Here is an 18,795-nt window from a genome sequence, read left to right as displayed (position 1 = left end):
AATAACAAGATTAAAAATCCAATGCCTATGCTAAAAAATATGTTTAACATTATTTCTGTATGTATGTTAATTTCAACAACTATATTTCATATTTAAACGAATTTATAGTGGTAGAATTTTGGAGAAAGAGAGGGGGCTTCATGGCCTTTTTAATCAATTATGATGGGTGCACATTATACTTATCTTATTCTACTTATTGTTTTTTTTGCTATCAGTAGCCTATTAATGTAATATTTTGTAACTTCATCTGTTCTTTTCCCCCATTCACATTATTTTTAATTGCCATTATTAATCATTATATTTATTCTGGTTGGTTGTATGTTAGGTATCAATCATTTGAGTTCAGATATTTAGTACACGTTTAACATTGAAAACATGAGATCTGAATGTGCAGCTTTATAGAATTCTGCTTTCTGAGCCTTTACGCGCCCCCTGTCGGAATACAACGTACAGAAAAGCATAAATCCACAATATTGAATTTTCATTGTTATTATTGTGGGCGGCATGTTAAAATTGAAGCTCAAAAAAAGTTAACGTTTCAGTGAGCCACAAACATAAAGCGACTTAATATACAATTGTATACAAGTAAATGATAAATCCAAACGCAACTTCCATGGTTGTTCAGGTTATGTTAGTCCAGCCCAGAATTGAACAAAACAGAAACCGAAACCAAAACGGCCATTATCACAGCTCTGACAAGCAATTAAAGACATTGAAGGTAAATATACATGTAGGCTAACCTAAACCAAATAACGTTATATCTAAGTCTTTTGCCTCGATCTGATTTTACATTCGGTTCTTCTGCCTCATCAAACAAATGTAATTTACTCGACAAACCTTAAACATCGCATTATTTTGGCCGGTGGAAAACAGGTTGATGGTGGCAGTCCCAGCGACCTGGAAATCGCGGGAATTTCTATAGTGAATAGTATTTTACCTTGAAAAAGCCTATATCACGCTTATAGTTCTCTATGTATAATCCAGTCATACAGCCTATAGAAATCAGCGTCCGATATACAGTGCGTTAATGGGGCCCATTATTAGATAAACATAATAGCAGATTTACACACAGACAGGGAACAAAACACACCATACAGTAGGGATCACCATGTTCAGGTAAAATTTAGAGTACGGCTTAACAAGTTTTCAAGTATTTTAGGAGTAATTTTGGGATCTTTTGTCTTTCTATGACAGATTTTGCTAATGATTTAGAGTAGATCGCCATGTGGGACTCTAGTGAGACCAAAGATGATGTCTCATCTGGCCATAAAGACTCCCCACCTGCAGAAGCTAAAACACCCCATGAAGCAGAGAGGTATTTTGTTTATTGACTTTCCAAACACGACATAGCCTATTCTTCTTAGATAAAATCCAATAAATCCGATAAAAAGCTGGCTCTTCAGTGTTCTCCAGCTGTATTTCCATGAAGAGTGATGCGTCAATGTTTCCTCCAATCAAATTCCAAAAGGAAGAGCAAGGGTAATGTACATTTATACATATTTAAAGAGTAAAGTGTCACCAAGTCTGTTTTTCTTGATCATTTCACTTAACTTATCTACATTTCCTAGAGTGATTCATGACAAAGTAATATTAGGGGCCCTTTACACGAGACTGTTTTCAAGTGAAAACGCACAACAATTTATGCGATTTGGCTGTCCGTTTACACAGAAACGGCATATTAGGGGACTGATAACGCAAACTTTTGACAACAAATTTTGAAAACCACGGCGTTCTCATTTCCCTGTAAACCCGAAGTACGCAAGAATGAGAAAACGACATTGTGCGCATGCGTATTAGGTGTGGGGGTGTGGTATGCGCGTGTACACCCAAATACAACGAAGAAGAAGAAACACATACAACAATGGCAGATAACATGGGTTTTCTTGGGCTGCTAAATAGTTTGTGAACGCTTCTCCAGCAAAGTGTTGATTTACTACACCAGTGCTATAACACCAGCGGAGACAAATTATTTGTCTACAGCAAAATCTTAACACTCATTCACGGCGACAAAGGGTTTTTAACATGCTTTTAGATCAGACCTGGGAGGACGCGTAGATGGTGGGAAGTCTGCCTTCCAATAAACCATAAATCAATTGTCAGGGACTCTGGTATTTTTGCGGATCTGTGTAAACGCAGATTGTTTTGATAACGTTGTCGTTTGTACGTGAAACTTTTCAAAAACGCAAAAGAAAAACAGAAAAAGTTTATCATTGTGTAAACGTGGCCTAATGTTATGTAGAAATGGAACTTAATGTTATGGATAGTGGTGTTAAGACCATTGAGAGTAAATGACAATAACCCTCTCATTGTTAATTTATTACCTGGTTTTTAACTATTCATGATGAACTGTTGTTTATGAAGTTTCCAGGAAGAGAAGCTGGGTTCTTCTGCTGACAGCTGTGTGTCTGTTCAGAGCAAATGGTCAATAGATTCACCAACTAATTTCCAAACGGCTGCTTCTTCGACTAGGCAAAGGTAAGAGATAATTATAAAAAGTTATAAAAGATAAGTTTTCATCATTTATTTGTTGAAATTTAGTTCTGTTTTATTTTGTTTTCAGTCATTCTGTGCCAAAACAGCACACGTCCGTTCCTGCTGTATTGAGGGTTAGCTAAGTGCAATTGAGTTATTTAAAATTCTTACACTATGTTAATATAAATGTTAAATATAAAATTATGATCAAATGTTAATATCATCAAATTCTAAATTATAACATAAACAAATAACTTTTGGTAACACTTTATAATAACTGCACGCTATGAATCATTAGTTAAGCATCAGTACATAGTTAATTAATCATTTATGAAGCATTGGCCCCACATTAATAGACATTAGTAAGCAGTTTATAAATACAGCTATAAATGCTTTGTTCTTGGTTGATAAGCATGTATATAATATGCTTAATAATCAAATTTTCATACTTTATTAAGGATGAATTCATCATTTCTAAATTAAGGATTACATTACTTACAAACCAGTTAGTTAGGAGTTGTCAGTGGTTCATGAGATCATTTAGAAAGTGTAAGTAAATGATTAATAAACTCTTTGAATGCACATTTATACATTTTATTATTCTGACATATAGTAACAGTTACTTAATTTGTTAATAAATGCTTTTTTAACACACATTGTGCTGTAATTCATGATTAATTAAGGTAGTTATAAAACATTTACTAGTTGTTAGATAACTATTTTTTGTGAGCTCATCTAAAGTGAGGACTATGTATGCCTTGTAAAGCATTTACAAATGAGAGTTGCATATCACTTCACAGTTATATTTTTTCTGGAGGTGTCCAGGAATTACATTTTTTCAGAAGTTTATTTTTCATTTTATATCAATTCATTTAATGTTAATTTATATGTTTGGTTGTACAATTTTAATTTTGCAGAGGTTTATTTTTTATTTTACATTAAATCGCTTTATATTCATTAATATGTACAGTTGTACAGTTTAATTTCTTGAAATAAATATTTCTATGTTCTGTATCCCTCTTTGTTGTGTTTTTCCTATTTCTGTTTAGAAGATAACTGATCCTTTAACTCTCATTTGTAAACGCTTCACAAGGCATAAATAGTCCTCACTTTAGATGAGCTCACAAAAATAGTTAACTGACAACTAGTAAATGTTTTATAACTACCTTAATTGATCATGAATTACAGCAGGAATGTGTGTTAAAAAAGCATTTATTAACAAATTAAGTAACTGTTACTATATGTCAGAATAATAAGATGTATAAATGTGCATTCAAAGAGTTTATTAATCATTTACTTACACTTTTTAAATGATCTCATGAACCACTGAACTCCTAACTAACTGGTTTGTAAGTAATGTAATCCTTAATTTAGAAATGATGAATTCATCCTTAATAAAGTATGAAAATTTGATTATTAAGCATGTTATATACATGCTTATCAATCAAGAACAAAGCATTTGTAGCTGTATTTATAAACTGCTTACTAATGTCTATTAATGTGGGGCCAATGCTTCATAAATGATTAATTAACTATGTACTGATGCTTAACTAATGATTCATAGCGTGCAGTTATTATAAAGTGTTACCTAACTTTTTATTTTGCAGCAACTTGAAAAGAAAGTCCTGTCTTTTGTGAGGAAGGAGCTCAGAAAAATCTGCACGATACTACATCCAGATCACACAGAGTATGTGGAGAGTCAACCAGAGGATGAGGAGAATGCTATCGAAGCCAAGGAATCTGCGGTCAAGATCACAATACACATTCTGAAGAGCATGAAAGAGCACAGCCTTGTCGACAAGCTACTTCAATGTTAGTATTTCTGTAAATAAAAAATAGAAGGTAGATTGAAGGTCATTGTGCATGGAGTCCGAAATTTGCGTATGAAATCTTTGCACGTTAAAATATAAATACGACCTCGGGTTGTGTCAATCACATTTTCACACTGTCTACAATGTTTTCGTCCGTCATAAAAAAAATCCGGACCGGGTTCGATTTTCAGATTTTTCGCATCCGTAGGAAGCATTTTGAGAGGAGTTTTGACAAATCGGACCCCGTACAAGCGAGCGCCAAAACCAGGATAGCGTCTGAGTCTACTTCGTCTTGCAGCACAAAGTACTGTATGAGAAACATATTGTGGATTACAAAGACGTAGAATGCAAAGAGAGTGCGGCAAATAAACTTTGCGGAACAGCTTGATAACAGTATTGTATGTACTGATTTTCTAGCCACGGTGCCAAACACAAGAAGACCTCAACATTTGGATAACGTTAACAAAATCTGAGAGACCCAAGGGGTTTCGGGGTTCCCGGGGCTGTTTGCGGTCTCTTTCAGCCCCTTCACGATTGCCTTTACTGGAGAAACTGAAATACGGGAGAAATAACTAAACTAATGGATAGTGGCTGTGAAATGGGTAATAATCGGTGTGAAAAGCGGGAGAGTCCAAGCCAAAACAGGAGTGTTGACAGGTATGCAAGAAAATGCAGGCAGAGAGTGAGGACAGCCTACCTAGCGAGGTACTGTCAATGGAGAGAATCAAGGGATGTAAGGAGTGAGGCAGAGCAAAAGCAGCGCAAGGCTGTATTGTGTTGTGATTTTTCTCGCAACAGATTAATTAATACGCATCGGACTCAGTGTGCAAGGTGTCTGTGCATTACATATTTTTAGAATGATGACTACAAAAAAAACGCATACGAAAATTTCGGGCTGAATGTGCAAAGACCTGTACTAGGTGTATAACAAATTGTCTGTATTTGCAGTTCAAATTTCAGCATATCAGCAAAAGCTTAAGTCCAGTTTGAAGAGCAGGAGCCAATGTGTATTTGAAGGAATTGCTAAGCAAGGAAATCCAACCCTTCTCAATAAGATCTACACAGAGCTGTACATCACAGAGGGAGGGAGTGGAGAGGTGAATAATGAGCATGAAGTGAGACAGATCGAGACAGTACGTAGGAGACCTGAAACACAGGAAACACAAATCAAATGCAATGACATCTTCAAAGCCTTACCTGGACAAGACAAACCCATCAGATGTGTGCTGACAAAAGGAGTCGCTGGAATTGGAAAAACTGTCGCTGTGCAGAAGTTCATCCTTGACTGGGCTGAAGGAAAAGCAAATCGGGACGTTCACTTCATATTTCCACTGCCATTAAGAGAGCTGAATCTGATTAGCAAAACACAGTACACATTGGAGCAGCTTCTTCATTTCTTCTTTAAAGAAATCAACGGATTAAAACTTTCAAATCTTGAAAACTACAATGTCATTTTCATCTTTGATGGGCTGGATGAGTGTCGGCTACCTCTTGATTTTGTGAACAACAGAAGATGCACACAGAACACCGTGGTAGCCTCGGTGGATGCACTGCTGACCAATCTCATCCAGGGCAAACTGCTTCCTTCTGCATTGATCTGGATCACCTCTCGACCAGCAGCAGCCAATCAGATTCCTTCTGAGTTCATCGATCAAGTGACAGAGGTCTGTGGCTTTAATGACCCTCAGAAGGATGAGTATTTCATGAAGAAAATAAGTGACCAAAGTCTGGCCAGTCGAATCATCACACACATGAAATCATCCAGGAGTCTGTACATCATGTGTCACATCCCAGTCTTCTGCTGGATTTCAGCAACTGTTCTAGGGAGAATGTTGGGTGAAGCAGAGAGCAACCAAATCCCTAAGTCTCTAACTGAAATGTATACACACTTCCTGATTTTCCAGACACTACAGATGAAAGAAAAGTACAGGGAAGGACATCAGTCTGACCCGTGCTTGAGCAGAAAGAACATTCTTTTGCTTGGAAAGCTGGCCTTCCAGCAGCTGAGGAAAGGTCATGTGATCTTCTATGAAGAAGACCTGCGAGAGTGTGGCATTGATGTCAAAGATGCGTCACTATACTCAGGACTGTGCACCCAGATTTTCAGAGAGGAATTTGGATAATACCAACGGAAAGTCTTTTGCTTTGTGCATCTGAGTTTCCAAGAGTATCTTGCAGCTTTATTTGTCCACCTTTACTGGTTTACAACTCAAAACCCCATGGGTGATGAAATCCAGCTGACATCCCAAAACACAGATCTAGGAGAGCTTTGTGTGTCCTCGACACTGTTTGACCTACACAAGAGTGCTATAAATCAGGCTTTAGAGTCAATGAATGGCCATTTTGACCTATTCCTCCGATTCCTCCTTGGCCTTTCTCAGGGACGCAGTGAGACTTTGTTTCCTCATCTTTCAATTCAAATTGGAAACAGCACACACAACAATGAAAACACTGTCAGATTCATAAAGGAAAAGCTGGGGCCTGGTCTTAGCCCAGAGAGGTCCATCAATCTTTTCCACTGTCTCAACGAATTGAATGACCATTCTCTTGTCAAGGAAATCCAAACGTACCTTCAATCCGGAAGACTTTCTTCTGAGGAACTTTCACATGCACAGTGGTCGGCTTTGGTGTTTGTGTTGCTTACTAGTGATGAGGGACTGGAGATTTTTGACTTGAGGCAATTTTTCAAATCAGATACTTGTCTTTCAAAGCTTCAACCTGTGATCCAGGCCAGCCGGACCGCCATGTAATTACCACTAAATCTTCTTTACATTGAACATCAATGGTCCTTTTTTAAGGAATTTTAGGTTTTACTTGTGTGTTCCAATTCCTAGATTGACTGACTGCAACCTGACAAAGACAGGCTGTTTAGCACTGGCTTCAATTCTCGAATCAAATCCCAATGTTCTGAGAGAACTGGACATTAGTTTCAATGACCTTCAAGACAAAGGTGTGAAATATCTTTGCTCTGGACTGCAGAATCCATGCTGCAAACTGGAGATACTGAAGTAAAGTACAATATTGTAGACTAGCATACATTTGATTATATCATAATATAATTGGTAAATGGTTGTTTTTCTTAATGTTGTTGTTCTAGGCTGGAGTTTTGTGGACTCAGAAGAAACAGCTGCTTAGACCTTGTATCTGCTATTAAGTCAAACCCATCACACCTTAAAGAGCTGGACCTGAGCCACAATGAATTTGGAAATGAAGCAGTAACCAAGATTCTTGGTTTGCTGCCTGACTGTAGATTGGAGACTCTTAGGTCTGTATGTGTTGAAATCTGGTGGTAATTCCTTCTCCTTCTGTCTTTAGTTTTTAATTAAATTCATAGCTCAAAACTTGATAAAACTGTTGGTTTTCTCTTACTAAACCACAAACCAATTAGCTTTGCCATCTGAATGAATAGCACAGGCATGTTAATTTTCCAGTGTAGTGTGGCATAGAACAGGGCAGAACTGGCTTTTCAAATAGTTCAAACCACGAGTCATAGTGAAAGGTGTTGCCAGCCCCTGAATATATTCTTTACTTGGTTTACATTTATCAAGAGCTTCTCAATGTCAATTACAGGATTCAAAAATGTGGGGTCACAAAGGAGGCCTGTGCTTTCATCGAGTCTGCTTTGAGTTCAAAACCCTGCCACCTTAAAAGACTGGACCTGAGTCATAATAAACTCTGGGATTTAGGAGTTAAGGTGTTTCCTGGTTTGCTGGCAAACCCAAATTGTAACCTTGAAGAGCTGAGGTAGGTGTGCACTGACTTTGACTGTGATAACAAATATTTTATTTGTAGTATACACTTTTAGTTTTCCAAATACCTGCAGTTTTACCACTTTTAGCTACCATGCAGTGGGCTCGAAATTCTGGTACCAAGACATTAGCTTTTGTTGTTTGTAACATGTTCTTGTTATATATTCTTTGTGTTTATGTGAAGTTTAATGTACAAAATCATTTCTATGTTACCCATGAGAAAATACAACAAACAGCATGCAACATTTTATAATGCAGACACTGTTGTATATTACAATAAAGCCTAATAGTTGACATAGGGAAAATGTTTAGACTGTTCATCTGGTGGCCATGTTGAAATTCGCTGATGATACAGTTACAGTAAGTTTGTTAGTTGGAGAGGAAGAGGACCACAGGCCTATTATTGATTATTTTGCAGGATGGTGTCAAGATGCCGGGCTACTTTTGAATGCTGAGAGAACTAAGGATATGTGTATAAATTTTCTTTGTAATCAGACTGTCTTGCACAGTTATAGATAATCATCCAATTGAGTTGGTTGAAAGTTATAAATAACTGGGCACAAAAATAGAGAAAGAAAACAATTTTGGAGAGAATATAAACTGTTTAAAATTGGACAACAGAGGCCTTTATTGACTTCGAAAGCTAGCAAAAATGAATATCGATAGGACATTGATGACTGTTTTTATAAAGCACATATTGAATCGAGTTTTAATTTGATGGTATGCTGCCTTGAAGGTTAAGCAAAAGAATGCATTGGTTAAAGTCGAATACAACTGTAGTAAAGTAGTGGGTGTGAAAATGATGGGGCTGTCAGACTTGTACAATGGGCATGTGCTTATAAAGCGAATAACATTATATTAGACAGCTCTCATACTCTCCATAATGCATTTCAGACCCTTCCTTCTAGATCTTTGTAGAGTTCATGTAGCCAAGAATCAGACCAACAGATTCAAATTCTCATTTGTACCTTGTGCCATAAGCTTTTTTTATTATTATTCCTTGTGAATTTACTGTGTATTTGTTTTTGTATTTGGTGTGTGTATTTGTTTTTGTATCCGGTGTGTGTTGACTCCATGCTGCAGAACAAATTGCCCCTCAGGGAGACAATAAAAGTTACTAAGACCAAGACAAATAGATACATAGGCTAATATGATTTAAATATATATTTTTAAATAGTGTTATGATGTTCCCTGGATAGAGCTTAACTTACGTATTAATATACTTATAATAATACTTTTTATTGTTCACAATTCTTACTAAGAATTTTTCTTTATTTCAGATTAGAAGAATGTAACATGACATCAGAAAGTTGTGAACTTCGTCTCGAGGAGTCTCGTCTCCGAGCTCTAGATTTATCTGATAATAACCTGCGGGATATAGGGGTGAAGAAGATTGTGAACTCACTGAAGAATCCTCTCTGTAAACTTGAGAAATTAAGGTTAGGTCTCATTTTTCTGCTCATTTGAATTGCATGTCTGACAGCCATCTGTGTAATAAAACTGAAAATAAAAAAATTATAATAATTAAGGAATCCCTTAACTTTTTCATGGTGAAAACAAAAAAGGAATAGTCCACCCAAAAATTATAAATAAAATCGTCTTACTCTCATGCCATCCCAGATACACAGTATATGATTTTGTTTCTTCCGTTGACCATAAACAAATCATTTTATATTTAAATACTGTGATTTTATGTACATTTGAGGTCCTGGATGGCCCGCTCACATTGCCAAATGGTCTGAGGGTGTTAACCTGAGGATAGAGAAATTGAGAGCCTGATCTGTCAACAGAGCTCTTTCCAAAGCTGGAAAACAAACTGGGCTCCCACATGGATTATATATAATGACCATACTCTGACTGGATTGTTTAAAATGACACACATATTCAAACTGTTATCTTTGCAGACTGTCACACTGCAGACTGAACGATAAGGGTTTCTCATCTCTGGCTTCAGGTATGAGATTAAACCCCTTCAGTCTGAAGGAGCTGGATCTGACCTTAAACAGACCCGGATCCTCTGGAATAGGACAGCTGTGTTCAGTCCTCAGGGAAAAGAGTTGTGCTCTTGAAAAACTGAGGTTAGTGTTTTGCTAAATTAAAAGGAGAAGTTAAGCCAATGGTTATGAATGAATGGTATGTATAAATCAACAAATAGTTATTTTTTTTATTTATTATTTTTATTCCTACAGCTTACACTCTTGTGATCTCACTGAGAAAATGTGTGACTTCATCAGTACTGCTCTGTGCAATAACATAAGGCTGAACGAGCTGATCTTGAGCAACAACGAGCTTACAGACGAAGGTGTCTGGAGGATATGTCAGGGACTACTGGAGGCCAACTGTGCACTGAAGATATTAAAGTAAGATTTAATGATTGTGAAGCAAACACATTTACAAAATCATTTTTTTTACTCAATAACTTCTCAAAGAATGTGTCTTTTTGAAAGGCAATTAAAAACAAAGTTTTGACTCCAATTATTGAACATTTTCACAATTATTAACCGGAAAGTTCTTGCGCATACAGGTCATTGAACACACATTGACTTTCCTGGCAACATTCATCCTGTCAATTAGAATCATTTTTAAATTAACTATAGTATAACCTTATTCATTTAAAAAAAAACTTTTTTCAGATTATCCAACTGTCTGCTCACTGACCAAAGCTGTGAATACTTGGCCACGGTTCTGAGTTCACCTCAGTCCACGCTGAATGAGCTGGACCTCACTGGAAACTCCATCAGCCAGGAGGGGGAGCAATTTCTGAGTTCTATATCAAACATCAATCTTTCTTTCTAATTCAGGTGCAATGCAATTTTACAATTTTCACAGCATGTATTTAAATGCATTCAGTTTTTTACACAGACCTGTGATAATTGTATGCAATTTTAAAAATTACTTTGTCATTATACAGTCAATTTTAAAAGATCCTGAATGCCAACAACTGAAAGGTAAAAAGTAATATATCAAAATGTTGTATTTTTGGGATGTCGAGAGCGTTTGCAGCTTTTCTACAAGTACTGCCGATGAACTAAAAGACATATGTAAATAATAATGCGCTGTGAAGCTCCGAAACCATATGATTCGCTTATGTCTTGTTACAAAATAGCATGTTGAGTGGTAATGTCAGGTTTGACGTCGTTGCCACTTGTTCTCATAAGGGTCATATCCAAAAAATGTATACAGTAACAGAACGTTTAGTTTAAGGTCATCCTTCACTTTAAAATGTGAGAAAAATGTTGTGGCACAGTAAAATGTGTTGTGTATGTAGTGTGTAATTGCTTTGGGAACATTTTAAGAACTTGAGAGGTGTGTCCCTAAAGTGGGTGTTTAAATTCTTTCATAGCATGAATACAGGGAGATCACTGTAGAGATCTTATAAACAGAAAAACAGAAGCATTCAGAAAAAATATGAATAAGGAGGAGCAGGAGAGAAACATATGAGCATGAGAACAGAAGATAATCGAGAACGTGTCACAGAAGTGGGAGAGTTTATACATGGATGGAACAACAAAAGCCTTTGGAATCATGAGTGAGAGATGAAGTTCTATGATCTGAGGATACAGGATTTCATTGCAAAAATAACTCAAGGTGACAATACATATCAGACCACTGGCAAGTTACAATTCTTGTATTTTCCCTTTAACTTTCATTGATTGTGAGATTAAAAAGATTTGGGGAGTATATCTGGTTTTAATCTGCTGTGCTAGAAAAGGTTGTACTGTTGAAACATGAGGATGTTATATTTGTTCACAGTACATCTGTTCAAGTTATAATGTAATTTTGCCAGGATCACTGTGTTTCTCATTGTGTTGAAAACTTGACAGCTATTGATGCTACATCTGTTATGTACATGGAGAGAGTTTGTGACTCCTTCCGATGTTTTACATATAATTGACAAATCATATCATTTTGATTCAGTAAAAAGTAAGAGTACTTTGGAAACCAAAATATATCTCTTTTTATTAATGGTCCTTGTCTTTTTATATCAAGATATGTTTTTAAATGTTCTTTCGCTTCCATGAATATTCCAAAATACAATTTACAGTATATGACTTATTCAGCACAACACACTATTTTTGTTCTGATTCTATGTTAAAATTGTATTTCACTATTGAATAAATTCAATAAGAATTTTCTAATTAAAATAATTAAAATGTTTATGATGGATACAGTATATATCACTTAGCCCCTTAAATCACTTTAATGGCCCGATAACAAACTTCCTTTTGAATGTATTTTCTAATAGCATTTGGTTAGCAGACTATTAGCTTTTTTTCACTCTTCAGATTTGACCTAATGCCAAAAACAATGAACGTAAGATCACCAAAGCTGGTTGGTTTATGGCATTAAAATTTGGTAAATAGTCATAAATACAAGTATGTGCCAAATGTTTCACAGTGGTACTACATATCACATCCCCACCATCTGTTGAGATGAACAGAACTCTTCATCTGTTGTTATAGTAACAGTGTTTTTCTCTCAAGGCAGGACCATTTATATCATTTCACTCTTCAAATTCTTTCTCATCGCAGATGTTTGGTTGTAGTCTCAGAGCGTGAAATTGAGCATGTTATGTTCTGTCTGTTGTCACGGCTGTTCACCACACATCTGACAGCATGGCCATAGACACAAACCCATCTAAACAGTTTAACTTTACCTTTTGCATTTCAAAATCAAACAACATTTTATAGCCCACAATTCAAATGAAATCAGAAAGTCTTATATTTCACAGTTTCAATAGCCTACATCTACTTTTCTGGGACAATTATTCTCAGAATATAATTGTACAATGTTCGTGACTGTCCATTTCTTTTGGAATCTAGCAATAATTTTAGTGTCACTCACAGATAGTTCAGGGAGTTTAATGATGTTGAAACTGTGGAATGAGCTGGACTAGAGCCTTACATTCACCTCATTGTTGGAGCATCAGTCAAAGAGAGGTCTAAGTCACTTCTGCTGCATGCCATACAACTTTGCAATGCTACACAATTGATCTGTGGATATTTGTATGTGTATGAACGCACATTTTCCTCAACTGCATGTCCTTGCAAGTTCATTAGGACAAACATTTTGTCATCTTGCTGGAATACCTGGCAGCGATACATTGCAATATGTCATCGCTATGAATTGCATAGAAGTAGTTGACTCTGTTTTAAATATGTGCTGAGAAGCTGTGCTGTGTTTTATAAAAGAGAGTGAGAGATTCACAATGCACTTAAGCTTCTTTCTGCCTGTTTCTCTCTTTCAAGCCAAGACTTGCAGAGATTCGGTGGAGCTAACAGGTCCGAATAAGGTTGGCATTTCCCCCTCTTTTAAGGATAGTCTTTTAACATACCCTGCAGTGAACGCCCAAAGATTGTTCGGAAGCAATCTTCGGTGAAATGACACACGCACAGTAAAACCCTGTGGTTATACTCCTTTGGTGACATTTGAAAATGAATTGTAACAATTGTTTCCAAAGAAAGTTCTTACTATGGTAGTTTAAATAAAACGCACTTAGTTTCAAACTGTAGAAAACAGGTTTTAGACGCCACACGCATCACGAACAAGCAACAGTGTTTTGGAGAAGGAGAGTGAAGTTTTCGCAGCAGTCCCAGCTAAATGTAGGCTAGTGACGTAGATATGCGGCGGTACTTGTTCACGTCTCGTTTGCGTGATTCAGAGTCGACTCCCTTTTTTACAAGACAATAACTTTGTCATTTATTCACCTTCCGACTTACAATTTGGAAGACTGCTTACTTTCAAACACGGCAACATAATACACTGGATGAAATGTAATTCTCATGATCTAATACTACTTACTCTTTAAAGGATTGAGATGTCCTACAAGATAGCTGACCTCCAACAGTTTCCGGGTCACAGGCTGAAGAATGGAAAAATAAAGAAATGAGGAAGCCTCTGTTTGAGTTCTGAGAAGCACGCAGAGCATGAATTTCAATACTGACAATGTGAAAAAGGCCCATGACTAGAACAGTCACTAACCAAATACTAGAGTTCTGTAGCGGTTTTAGCTGCATGTTAAAATAATGATGAGCTTAGCTCACCAAATATGTTCTCCACCAGATCTATCAAGATCACGTCCATGAAATTAGTTATACGTATAATAATCCTTATTAAATATACATATTTTACAGTCTCTGATTAGCAATATAAAGTATAACAATATTTAAATGCATTCGTCCAGCGAGTGCATCAATGATATTATACACTTATGTTATCTCATGGCCATAAGTCAAGTGACTTTACCAAACAGGATTTAGAGCAAAGGTAGCGTAAATCAAACACAGTAAAAGGGACCAATGAGCGTGAGCACAGAAAACTCATCAAAACTGAATATATGGCTGTTTATTAAACTGTACTCAACTTGGTTAAACATAATTGCGATCGCATAAACACAAACAATTACATGAAAGACAAACACGCCAGAGAGAGAGAGAAAGTGAGTGAGAGAGAGAGAGCATGGCAAATAATACATTTCTGAACACCAATAAAAATCATCTTTAACAAATTGGTACATACTTAACGCAGCTATTCTATGTATAGAATCGGATACTTGTGAGCTCTGTGCTGGACCAATATCCGTATGTGAAGGAGAGATGGAAATGTTCTTGAGGTTTCAGAATGCAGTTCTACTGAAAAGTTCCGGACATCGTGACCAGCTAAATGGGTCATCAAGATGTGCGAGGCAGCAGAAGTCTATTGTTCCTTCTTTTCCCCCTCTTCTCTCCGAAGAGACGCCACAAAGTAGTTTCTGATGAGGGCCGGTATAGCACAAAAGGCCAAGCTTAACATTTTCAGAGCAGGCTCGATATTTAACTTAATAAGAGCCCACCTGAGTTTGAATCGACCATTCAGAGTTGAGCAGGGAAGAGGTTCTTTGTCCAATCAACAGCTAATTTGCATCTTTATGAGCTCCTAGCAACTTTAAAAAATACCAGTCCAAATTATAACATAATAAGTATGGAGTGTTCTATGGTCACACAATAAATATAAACAATGAGGAATTGTAAACACAAACATTTATATATCAATTATGCTAGGTTTGAATTGCATCAAGTCATGATTAATTCAAATGTACGAATACAAACAAAGCCTGAATTAAACTTGCCTATTTAACAGTAACAGATCATTTTAAATGGCAACAGCGCCAACGTTTAACCTAGATATTTAGATATTTTTAGAGTAAATGACAGTTTAATTACATAAGATCCTATGTGAAGTTCACTCAGATGTATAGTTCCAGGTGAGAAACACAGAGAGACTTTTCACCTCTTCTTTAAAGCTTATGAGTACTAAATATTCACTGAGTAACAAAAGAGTTATTAACACTTTCAGTGAGAGCACCAACCTAAATCCAGGACCTCCTGGAGCTAGGTTTGACTGTGGTCTAGAAATGGTATCAAGAAACCAGGACAAAAGGGAGTGGAGGAGTTTATGGCTTTTCTCTCAATTATCCAGGTACTGCAGTTCTATGCTTTGACAAAATTTAAAACATGAAACAAGGACATAACACATAGTGAATAGGAGGTCAGAATCCAGTCAATGCCAAGCTAGAAGTGGTAGAAATCAGAATTCTTGCTCCAATTTGACAAAAAAGAAGAGCACGTTACCAAGAGAAATCAAAGGATATGTGCTCAAAATAAACCAAAAGACAAGACCGAGAGCATGATTTCAGACACCAAGAACAACGCCTAATACAAGAACTAAGAGTCAGTATTTAAATCTGATTCAAGACGCAGGGCTGTCATGATCCTGTCACATAAAACTGAAAAAAACGTATAGGTCTGACACAATAACACCTTCTTTCCTTTTCTCTTTATTTTGAATGCTATAAGTTATGTGTGTGGTCAGGATAAAAAGTCCAGTCTAGACCACATCTTTTGCATTCTCAAAAGTAATATAATGAATAAACCTAGATAAATAATGATATAAATTAGCTTCATAAAGTCATAGATTACTCTTTTTGTAATTAGGTCAAAGATGTGGGCTTTTGTAGGGGTGATCTGTCTCTCTCAGTGTATTATTGGTCAAATGCTGGAGGCCAGATCCAAAGGAGCTCCATCTCAATTCATCTGCAGCATTCCAGGGTTGCCAGGCTCACCAGGAAAACCTGGCCCCCCAGGTCCACGAGGCGAGGATGGCCAGGTCGGAATCTCAGGAAGAGATGGGAGAGATGGACGGAAAGGAGAGAAGGGAGAAAAAGGACACCCAGGTAGGCCTGAACTTGACCAATTGCAGAATTTTGTATATTACTCAACAAAATAAATCAATCAATTTCCATCAAGTGCCATTTGTTTATTTTAGGAATCAAAGGTAGAGTTGGTCAGACAGGAAAGCTTGGAGAACGTGGAGAAAGAGGTCTCACTGGGAAACGTGGTCCTGGTGGTGATCCTGGAGATCTAGGGCCTCCTGGCTTTCTAGGACGTCATGGAGAAAAAGGTGACAAGGGTCAGCGTGGCCCTCCAGGAGTACCAGGCATCTGCAAATGTGGGAGTTTGGTTCCTAAATCCGCCTTCTCTGTAGGCATCACCAGTAGCTATCCCACTGAACAAGCTCCAATCAAATTTAACAAAGTTCTTTTTAATGAGGGTGGACACTACAACCCAGAAACAGGAAAATTCATTTGCGCTTACCCAGGAATCTACTACTTTTCTTATGACATCACTCTGGCCAACAAGCACTTGGCCATCGGCCTGGTCCAGAATGGACAGTACCAGATCAAGACCTTTGATGCTAACACTGGAAACCATGATGTGGCGTCTGGGTCGATAGTGATGTTTCTGAACCCAGAGGATGAGGTTTGGCTGGAGATCTTCTACAGAGACCAGAATGGTTTGTTTGCAGACCCTGGTTGGGCTGATAGCCTGTTCTCTGGATTTTTGATTTATGCTGATACAAACTATCTGGACACACTGGCGGAGGACTACAAATAGTCAATAGCAGACACATTGGCCTGGTTTCATAGCTGAAGCCAGGACTATGACTTAGTTAAATAGGGATCTTTAAGTCACTTTTATAAAAATGCCTTGTGACAAAACAATAGCACATTATGGCAAGTTATTTTCCATTATAAGAAAATAAAGTGACCTTGAACTACCATTAAATGGTTTATTTATTTTGTTGATTCAATGCATCCTTGATATCAAGAACATATCTGGGTACATTCATGCATTCTCTTTTCTTGTGTTCTCGAGTATTGGAACTGGACTTTGACTGTTATTGATGACGTAGAGGACAAATGACCGCTGAAGAACATGAAACCGCTGAAACGGCCAATGTTTGTGATTTATCAAGTTGTGTCCTAAATGACATACTATACACTGTGCACTTACAGTATATGCAATATTCACTTAACCATCTAGTTAAGAATTCAGCTACACACATTCTAAGATAACCAACGGTCAAATAACAGCTTCCATGACTTTAACATCGGCTGTGAATGCTGTTCTGTGTAATACATTAATATTGTGTGTGTGCGCATGCCTATTAAAAACTTCTATGAAACATCCTTTGAAGTCCTGCTCCTGGTCAATCTGCTTGTTTAATTATCCAACTCAGGTTCAATATAAAAAGGCAAAACTAACACTTCTGTTATTAGTGTTAATTAATATAACCGGTCTGACGCCATTCGGTCCGGTGTCATTTCCCTCACCATAGTAGGAAAACAAAATTGCGATCTCTAACAAAGATTAACGTTTGCACATGCACTAGCAGACCTCCATCACACTTTGATAGATCCGCATGCTTTTAACTGATAAAGTGAAGTTGACGCCATTGTTACTGTTTTTATAATTATATAATTATATATTATATATTTTTTATAAGCCAACGTTTATGAATACACGTGCACTGAGAGGGGCACCAACCAATCACAACAGTCTGAGAAGCTGAAACTCGCTGATTTGGTGTGGGTGGGACATCTTCACACACACACACACACACACACACACACTCAAAGTGGTGAACCAATCACGACAGACATGTTCAGCTTTACCAACAAGGATGGACTTTATATAGACCGGAAGAAATCTAGTCATTTTGTGAGAAGAGGTACAGCGGTGAACAATAGACTTGAAATATGTACAAAATAAAAATCGTTTTTTGAAATTAGAAACATGACCATCCATTGTTTAACACCCAAAAAAACACAATAAAAGCCTAAAAAACAGCAAAATAATGGCTCCTTTAAATAAGATTAAGCTTATATTTAAATATGTGTTCATACACTAAATAGTGAGTAAGGGAGAGTGTGGAAAAATGAGCCAGTGGGTAAATTAATCCACCCACTATATCTCAGCGCCTGAACACTTTTGTTGTCATTTAACAATACATTTTGGAATCACCTGTTATTTCTGCCAGAATGGACAGCATAAATTGACTTTAAAAAGTAACCTTTTTGCATATCAGCTGTAATGGCTGGTACATCAAATGAAATGTATCTAAAAACACATTTGAGTCAAAAAATATTTATGATGCATTTTGTTGATTTACCAACATATAAAACCATGCAAATAATTTGGCTAAATAGTAGCCTGAATTTGTAATCTTGCTATTTTTTTCCCAAAGTGGCAGCTATGGGGCAAAGTGAGCCACAGGAGCACTTTTTTTTTATAAGAAGCAATATTTTTAAAAACCATATGTCATAGGGGTGTTCTAATATTTTAGATTAATAGGAAACTTATTAATTTTGGATAAATAAGTGCAACTTTTATTGCATTTATGCCTTTTTTTCATCTTTAGGACCACATAAGTAAAAAAAATCT

The 18,795-nt window shown here is 36.8% G+C and overlaps 2 protein-coding genes across 3 annotated transcripts; both read left to right on the top strand.

Moving 5' to 3' along the window:
- The first annotated feature begins 663 nt into the window (after positions 1-663).
- Positions 664-11,980, top strand: LOC130409338 (NACHT, LRR and PYD domains-containing protein 12-like). The gene is given in 14 exon segments (XM_056733255.1): positions 664-718; positions 1,195-1,315; positions 1,392-1,479; positions 2,362-2,475; positions 2,561-2,606; positions 4,080-4,284; positions 5,232-7,029; positions 7,118-7,291; positions 7,381-7,548; positions 7,854-8,027; positions 9,313-9,471; positions 9,937-10,110; positions 10,222-10,392; positions 10,666-11,980. Coding segments are annotated over 13 exon segments (3,501 nt in total). The 5' UTR covers positions 664-718; positions 1,195-1,248; the 3' UTR covers positions 10,829-11,980.
- On the top strand, positions 11,514-17,505 carry LOC130409339 (complement C1q tumor necrosis factor-related protein 7). Of its 2 annotated transcripts, XM_056733258.1 has the most exons (4): positions 11,514-11,620; positions 13,282-13,325; positions 16,006-16,244; positions 16,337-17,505. In XM_056733258.1, exons 3-4 carry the CDS (start codon positions 16,013-16,015, stop codon positions 16,963-16,965), a joined length of 861 nt encoding a protein of 286 aa, XP_056589236.1. In that variant the 5' UTR covers positions 11,514-11,620; positions 13,282-13,325; positions 16,006-16,012; the 3' UTR covers positions 16,966-17,505. The 2 variants fall into 2 exon arrangements, with proteins under 2 accessions (XP_056589236.1, XP_056589235.1); XM_056733257.1 differs by lacking the exon at positions 13,282-13,325 and having other exon boundaries at positions 11,520-11,620.
- Positions 17,506-18,795: the final 1,290 nt, after the last annotated feature.

The sequence above is a fragment of the Triplophysa dalaica genome, chromosome 20, assembly GCF_015846415.1.
Source record: "Triplophysa dalaica isolate WHDGS20190420 chromosome 20, ASM1584641v1, whole genome shotgun sequence".
In the NCBI taxonomy this organism is placed as follows: domain Eukaryota; kingdom Metazoa; phylum Chordata; class Actinopteri; order Cypriniformes; family Nemacheilidae; genus Triplophysa; species Triplophysa dalaica.
The sequence above is the reverse complement of the archived record's forward strand: the minus strand, read 5'-3'. Positions and strand labels throughout refer to the sequence as shown.

Coding starts and splice junctions, on each gene's coding strand:
- LOC130409339 (XM_056733258.1), top strand. CDS start 16,013: ATGTGGGCTTTTGTAGGGGTGATCTGTCTCTCTCAGTGTATTATTGGT. Junction 16,245..16,336: donor GGGAGAAAAAGGACACCCAG/GTAGGCCTGAAC, acceptor TGTTTATTTTAG/GAATCAAAGGTAGAGTTGGT.